The following is an 8,462-nucleotide window of genomic DNA, read 5'->3' as shown; positions in this document are numbered from 1 at the left end:
CATGTATATCTATTATGGTAGCAAGTGGTGAACCTACCTGGAAAAGTTAAAGAAAATAATCATTTTGTCTTCATCCTAACATAGAACTTTGGAAATATTCAATTATTAATAAATTATGGCATTTTATAAAGTTAAAATATACATTAATATTTCATAGAGACGTGAAGATTATGACAATGGTAAAAAAAAAATATATGTTAAATTCTAATATTTCCCATCTAACCTCAAAAGTCCAAATTTTTGTACTATAAATTCTCAAAATGGATAAAGATAACTATTATTATGAGAAAATAATTTCTATCTTTATAACAAAAAAAATCTCATTTATAAACTTTCTCATATCATGTATATAATTTAAAGCATATCCGAAAATAGTAATAATAGTAACTATCCAAAATTATACTTGATATATATCAATTTGTAATGGCTAAAGTGCCTTGGACGATGGAAGTGGCAATGTTTGTCTTTACTTGCCAATAGATCTTTTACAAAGAATACATATATACACATAAACACCTCAACATTTTTTTACTAATTATAGGACCTATATTATGCTAATCATATGTATTATCTATATTTACATGCAAGCATATGTTATTTTAACATCATAACAAACCCTCATTTTACTACGGGGTATAGCATCAACGTAATACTGCGGGGTGTAACAAGTGCACCACCTCAAGTGAAACCCAATGATCCAGGAGGAAGTCCCGCAAAATGATGTTCAAGTACATGATGAAGTTCAGATTGACATTGAGGATATTGTGGTAGAGATTTAAGAGTAGGTGAACCCATCTAGGAAACATATCATTGACATGCCGAATCTGGTAGTGCAAAAGGTCAAAATATGAAAAGTTGTTGAGTACAATTGTGACTTGTTATGGAAAGTCTTCTTTTAATGATATTAATAATTGCATACTCCATGGAAAGTCTTCTTTTAATGATATTAATAATTGCAATCTTCTTATTAACTCTTTTTATTTGTCGTATTTAAATAGTTACGACCTTAAAATCTTAGATTCGCCACGTCTGTCAAATTTGACAACTTTAAACTAGTCACATAAAACTTACGTATTACACCTAAATTACATGAAAGAACATCATCAATCAATCAACTATATGTTAAATTTTAATGTTAAGTGAATTCATATATAAAGTTGGTAATTCTTTTTCCAGCAAAAGAGATATACTCCTCCTATATCAATTTATGTGAAGGGATTCGAAGTGCGAGGTTAAAGTACCTAATTTTCGGTGTGAACCCAAGTATAAATTCAAGTTCTTTAAGAAATTTTAAATTTTAAAACTACATAAAAGTACTACTATAAGTCAACATAATTAATAATTCAAAATACTTAAAAAGAGTTTGAGAAAATCATAATCAAGAAAAAATTATATGACTTCCCAAATAGTAGTAATGCCTTCACATAAAATGGGACGGACGAAGTAAATTAATTCTGCGTGAAGTGGGTTTCATGAGCAACTTAACCATGACCTTGACCCTTAATATCCATGGCAGTTTATCTGTTTGGAATGCTCCGTTTTTCAACAATGATAGTGGTATCCATGCTTCAGCAATGAAAACAACAATGAAGTAAAACATGATTGAACAGCTTGAACAATTTTACAACTTAGAAAGCAAACACTACGCCTGATGAGGATCTCGAAATGTAAGACACAAAAACAGTGTTTCAAGCCAACAGAGCCACACAGAAACTCAATATCAACTTCACAATGCTTGAATAATAAAAGATGAATGAACTGCAGAAAACATGAAATGGGGTGAGCATCCATGTCAAATAGCATTCGATTTGTACATGATCCTGGCACAGAAACGCCATGCCTTGATTATTCCTGCAGAAAGGTGGAAAATAGATAGTAGTAAACAAAGCATGGAAAGAAAGAGAGGAATTCACTTGATCAATTTACAATAGTCCATCTATATATTATAGTACCATAAAAGTCATTTAAAGCTATAACGAAAAGATCGGGTATTTTCTATTCTGAATCATGTTCAAAACATATTTTCAAGTAAAAGAACATGAAAAGAGTGATTATGACGACTTTGCTGATACAAAGGGAACTCAAATCCTAATGCTACCAACTGGACATGAATATAGTGCTACAACTTTGGTGAAGCCTATAACGGGGATTCAAACCATTATAAGAAAAACATGATTCAACTGACCTTTTAGTGTGTCGCCTAGGAATCAATTTCCGGAGGGAATACGGTGAGCTTGAATTTAATGCTTTCCAGCTTCTTGCGCTCTATTTCTTTTGCAGATCTGACAGCTGCACTGCATGCGTTCACCAGCCTCATCTCTCGAAGGCTATGTACATAAGCCAGCTCATATGGCACAGCCGTAAGCTTATCACAAGATATAAGAACAAGCTGCCTAAGTCTTGGGAAATGAAATTCTGAAGCCTCCCAAGTTTCCAAGTCTGTCGTTTTAATCAACAAGACCTGGAGTTCACTAAAACCTCCTATCTCTGGCTTCCAGGACTTCCCTATGAAAGCATTTTCTTTCAATTTTAGGACCTCAAGGCTTTCTAACTCCCCCAAACTATTTGCCTCACTCCAATCAAACTTTGTGTTTGACAAAATTAACTTCTTCAATGTTCGTAGAAATGTGATGAATAATGGAGGAAGGTGAATTTTTTCATCCGTGTAAAGAGCATCATTCAACAATTTCAAATGTTCTAGGCATTTTAGCTCTTCAAAATTGCGCCAGCCACCCCCGTTAATTTCAAGAAATTCCACCAAGTTCCCTCGAATACTCAATTTTTTGAGATTACAAGCTATTGAAATTACATCTTTCGTGCAACTTTCAGGTGCAACCACAGAAAGAGTTTGTAGAGCACTTGAAATTTTACCTGTTGGGGTAGGAGGGGGCGGCAATCTTACAGGGATATTGGTGTGAAGATGCATCAACTTTAACATGCTCCAAATATCTGCTTTTATGTCAAGACTGGATACTTCTGCACTCGAATTAACTATAAGAGTTTGTAAATTCCCAAATTTACCAACGTCCACTGGAAGCTCATTAAAGTCACCTGAAATAGCAAGATACCTCAAATAAATTAGGTGATAAAATTCCTTGATGAAATGAAATTTCAGGCATTCAATGTCCAAGACCCTGATCAATGGAAATGCTTTCTCAAAGAGTTGGATGTCATCAGATGACAACTTGGTTTGTGTTTGTTTAGAGGAAAAACAGTAGAAAGATCTAACAGGCTCAGCAACTGGTTTTGCCGAGAGAAAATAGTGTAGAACAGAGGGTTGAATGCACAATCCTTGAGAAGTATACACCGCTTGTCTAGTAAGGATATCCTGGTGGGGTGTTGGACATACTTCTTGAAGAATCCTTTTTCTAGTAGACTCTGCTTTGCAGAACTCATGCAACAAGTCGTGAATGTGACATGTTTTTATTTGGCCATCAAAACTCTTGTTCTTCACCATCAGCAAGTTCCTACCAACAAGGTTGTTCAAATAGCGCTCTGCTGTCTCCTCAAGCGTGTATGACGTTTCGGGCCTTATCAAGCGCTCAGCGATCCACAAGCGAATCAATTTCCAAGCAGGGATATCAAATCCGTGAGGAAAAGCACCACAATACAAGAAGCACACCTTCATTTCATGGGACAGGTGATCGTAACTCAACTTTACAGCTTCCAAACAGCTTTCAGGGTCATCTTCATTTAAAAGAGGATGCCACACATCTTTTTCAACTAGTTTCCAAGTACTTCTGTCCGTACGATGTTTTAGTTTTTTTGCAATTACCACTAGCGAAAGTGGCAATCCACTACATTTTGATGCAATGCTTTTTCCAAATACTTGTAAGTCATCAGGACATCTTCTCCGGCCAAAAACTTTCATTTCCAACAACTTGAAACTTTCAGTTGGAGTCAGAAATTCCAGATAATGAGGATCCTCATTAGCATCAGTAGCCACGTATTCTAGGCGAGTGGTCATCATGATTCGGTGGCCTTTTTTGTTTTCTGGAAAAACTTCCTTGACAGAATTTACAACTGCTGTCTCCCAAACATCTTCCAAGACAACGAAACATCTGCCTACTTCTCCCATATCATTACATATTAACGTAGCTAATTCTTTCACATCCTTATCTCGATATTCTTTGATGCTTCGTTTCATGAGCCCTCCGAGAATATTAAGAAATATCTTCTTTTTGTCGTATGACTGGCCGACATTGATCCAAATCTTGTTGGGAAACTCGCCTGAAATTTGAGGATCATAATAGATTTTTCGTGCAAGTGTGGTTTTGCCAAGTCCAATCATACCCACAATGGGAACAATATCTAGATCCTCTGGTCCTTCAATGAGTCGCATGATCACTTTTTGCGCTTCCTCCTTAATAACACCAACAACTTCGTTATCTTGATCCTCTGGTCCTTCAATGGGTGGCAAGATCACTTTTTGCGCTTCCTCCTTAACAACACCAACAACTTCGTTATCTTGATCCTCTGGCCCTTCAATGGGTGGCATGATCACTTTTTGCGCTACCTCCTTAATAACACCAACTTCGTTATCATCCGAAGTAAGATGCTAGATTTAAGATGAAATATCAAAAGTCAGATGAAAATTTTCTTCTTTTTTCAATTAGAACCTAAAAAGAATTCTTAATTTCATGTAATGATGCCATAATTTGAACTCTATGCAAACATGTCCTATGATAACAAGTCGATCGGTTTGTCTTGTAAAATAACTATCCCATCTAAATATGGTTTTTTTGTGTTAAAAAAAGCTTATTTCCTATAGACTAAGTACTTGATTAGCAAATGCTCTTATGTTAAAGAAATGATCCATTTTGCAGTTAGAGTTTTGTAGAAGAGTCTTTGATCATGACCTGAAATCCACAATTACAAGAAAGAAACGAAAAAATAACTTAACAATCATATTGCATGTATAACTCTCAATAATTAGGATATGAAAGTTGGATTATTTGTCCAAAATGAAAGAAATAATCACTGGGGATAGTTCTATCATTTTCTAGCTAAACAGCAGCAAAAAGCTTATGGAAGCCTAATCTCCCGGAAACAACAGATCTGCACACTCTACCCTCCCCAAATCCCACCAGGTAAATTTTACTGAGTTGTAAGCTAATTACAATGAACAAAATAGAAGAAAATATAAAATTGATATTTAAAAAACAAATTTGTTCATGGTTAAGTTTCAAAAGTAGTTTTGTCACACTACTTTTGTTCATGGGCTTCAGGTATACCTGCGGCGCCAGGGCACCTTTTTTAAGCAGACGTAATTTCCACGTATAATAATCAGTCATAGCAGACTTTGCGGTTTCATCTTGTCGATATTTGCCCGGAATTCGGTCCACCTCGTTAGCGAATCCTTTCAACTCTTCTGCAAGATTCTTTAAATTAATCTTGCGATCATAACAGAAGCAATTCTCCGAAGGATTTTTCTCTTGGTGTAACTTCGCATCCTTAAGGAATTTATCAACCACGCGCTCAATTTTATTCAATGTACTTCGAATCTCGTCATCCAAATGCTTCCCGGAAAATTCATGTAGCAAGTACTCTAGGCTTCGGAGCAAATCATAAACCTCTTTCTCTACGCCGATCAGCTTTGCACCTTCATCTAATAGCTGCGACACTGTCTGTATTACGCCATTCACCGCCATATCTGCGCCCATCTCTATTTCTGGGTGATGTAAATACCTTTAATTTAGAGACTATCTCAACTTTTTCACCCTTATTGCTGTGCTATTACTGTATATCAAGTTGACTCTTAATCTCAATTATTTAGACCTGGTCTTTTTATATTCCTGCATATGTTTTATTCAAAACCAACAATATATATATAATTATTAACCACTCATAGTGACAGCTGTAGCTCACTAAAATATTAGTAAGTGGGTACCATATATCCTGATATTTTCCCAGTTAATTTTCTAGGCACTTCCAATTTCAACCTTCAACCTCTTTTTATTTGTAGAGTTGACCAATTGGAGATCGTCTCCCACTTCGAAACGCCAATGCGAAAGGGAAGGAAAAAACAATTGCGGTGACAGCCTGGTCACATGAATAAACTAAACTTAACAGTAGGTGTTGATGATATTCGGCCAAAAGTTTATTTTATTTATTTTGCATTTGAATCGCCTCACATTTTGCTCTATTCTTTTTGGTTGTAATGTGTAATTGCAATGAGTTGAGCTAAATTTTTTTGTTTATATGTATAGGAATCGGTTGAGAGAAATGGATTGAATGTGCATGAGTTGGAGCTAAAATGAAGAAAAATGGACAAGTGTCACGCATTATTGTGGCGCTAGAAACAGAAGACCAAAATTTTCAATGCATATGCTAGCACGACGCCCAGGGCGCCCAATCTCGGGAGTTGTCCTATTTCGACTGGGAGAAGATCATTTTGGGTCCTAGACGCCCCCTAACTTGTATAAAGGGATCCTAAACCTAATTTGGGGCATATTTTGGGAGGGAGAACACCTCTTTGAAGGAGAATTCACATTGTGGGCATGTTGGAGCAAGCTTTCAATTAGTTTTTCTCCTCTTCTCTTCCTTTAACCTTATAGTTTGTTGGTTCTAGAGTTGTGGGTGTTACATGAACATTGTAGTTTGAAGCTTGAATAGTTTTTATTATTTTACCATATTTGTTTATTTATCCAATCCTACGCCTAATTATTTAATTGTTTGATCTTCAATTGAATACCATCTAGGAATCTAGGGTTGAACTCGGGAGAGGGAATTTAAGATTGCATATAAGATTGCGTAGAGCAAGATCTTAAACCTTGGCATCGAAAAATAGATTCACGGTTAGGATAGGGATATACCTAATCGCCTTGCTTGGTTACTATACATGAATTATTAATGCATTTTTGTTAATCCTAATTCCATAAGAGTATAGGTGTTAGGTTGGCTTGAATATGCGAGTAGTATTTCGGGAGAATACTACGTGTAATATTAACTCTGTCAATCAATGAAACAGATAAATTAATTAGACAATTTGAGTGGAAGACTCAACGGGATTGTTAGCTAACTCATAACTCTGAAATATTTTCTCCCATTGAATTCATATCTAAGATTGCCGACTTGTTTCCTTTAATTTCTTAGTTTACTACCTAGATTAGTTTTAATTAAATAATCACACCTTAGGAATCGCTTGAATAGATTGATTGTTGAGTTTAATTTTGTTGGTAGTTAATCACAAGTACTTGTGGGAACGATACTCTACTTATCACTTTATTACTTATCGACCACGTATACTTGTGTGTCCTTTGGGAGCAAGAAGTTTTTGGTGTCGTTGGTGGGAACTTTGAAATTGGTTGTTTTACTATATTAGACTTTTACTTTTTTCTATTCAAGTTTTTAATTTTAGTTTAGTGTAGTACTTCTGTAATTATCATTATTTTGTACATGACATGTTGGAATGAAAATTGGTTGAAGAGTGGTTATTCTTACTTTGGTAATCCATGTCTATATTATGTAGAATCGCACTTGTGGCAAAATTATAAAAATATTTTCGGAGCGAGTTAGTGTACTATCTCAATCTTATGAGTGGAATTTTTGGAATGTGTGTGGTTGTCAAGGTGGTCATTGGGTTGGATGTCCTAATTATTTTTATCATTTTTCAAGCTCTTATTATGATTTTTCTAATAATATTTGTGAGTTTGATAGGAACAAGAAAGTGGAGGATATGGAATGTGTTCCTCGTAGTATGGATATGACGAGGCAAGTGGCCGTGCAACAAGATGAAAATCAAAAAGCTATAAAATGAATTAGTATAGCAATTGTTTCACTAGTACAGCAACCATGAGAATGAAGGCCAAGGTGGAAGAATTGACTTAAGCAAGGAAGTTCCTACAACAAGATAATTTTGAAGAAGCGATATAAGCTAATTTTGGCTGGAGGAACAAAAGTCTATTATGTTTAAAAAAATATATTTTTTCTCTTAAACTTTGTATCAAATCAAATTATATCATCTAAATTGAAACGGAAGGATTAATTGATTTTAATAATTCAACTTAAAATAGTCAACAACATATTGTTTATATCTGATAAAGAAGTAGAAAAATAGAAATGAGAATATGAGATGTTCACGTTCACTTGTTTCCATTCATCACACTATTTGACCTAGACTTCTTTTCTTTTACGCGACTAAACTATTTATTTTCAATGCAGATTCTTTTCATCTTTATTTTCATACAAGATCAATAATGCACAAATTAAGTGACAACGTAACGGGTGATGTGAATCACCCAATGACTTATGGTCGATCATAGAAATTTGCGGGTGACTATATAAATAGCCGGATTCAAGATTTAAATTTTATGGGTTCTTTTTTGATTCTACCACATTTCATTTCATTTAATGGGTTCAAAATTTATTATATATATTTATTTAATAATTTATTGGGTAAAAATAAAATATATAAGCAAAAGTTATAAGTTCAATTGAACTCATAGTTTCTATACTAAATA

General features: G+C 34.7%; 1 protein-coding gene across 1 annotated transcript; it reads right to left on the bottom strand.

Moving 5' to 3' along the window:
• Window positions 1-1,577: 1,577 nt before the first annotated feature.
• LOC107785024 (putative late blight resistance protein homolog R1A-3) lies at window positions 1,578-5,803 on the bottom strand. The gene is made up of 3 exons (XM_016606243.2): window positions 5,235-5,803; window positions 2,186-4,558; window positions 1,578-1,851 (listed from the first exon to the last, which is right to left on the bottom strand). Exons 1-2 carry the CDS (start codon window positions 5,661-5,663, stop codon window positions 2,201-2,203), a joined length of 2,787 nt encoding a protein of 928 aa, XP_016461729.2. The 5' UTR covers window positions 5,664-5,803; the 3' UTR covers window positions 1,578-1,851; window positions 2,186-2,200.
• Window positions 5,804-8,462: the final 2,659 nt, after the last annotated feature.

Source organism: Nicotiana tabacum, chromosome 12 (genome assembly GCF_000715075.1).
Source record: "Nicotiana tabacum cultivar K326 chromosome 12, ASM71507v2, whole genome shotgun sequence".
Lineage (NCBI taxonomy): Eukaryota > Viridiplantae > Streptophyta > Magnoliopsida > Solanales > Solanaceae > Nicotiana > Nicotiana tabacum.
This window is presented reverse-complemented; position numbering and strand designations above follow the sequence as displayed.

Bases quoted from the DNA above. Each gene is read 5' to 3' on its own strand.
- LOC107785024 (XM_016606243.2), bottom strand. From the start codon at position 5,663: ATGGGCGCAGATATGGCGGTGAATGGCGTAATACAGACAGTGTCGCAG. The intron at 4,559-5,234 runs GTATACCTGAAG...TCTTAAATCTAG, and splicing joins AAGGTGCCCTGGCGCCGCAG to CATCTTACTTCGGATGATAA.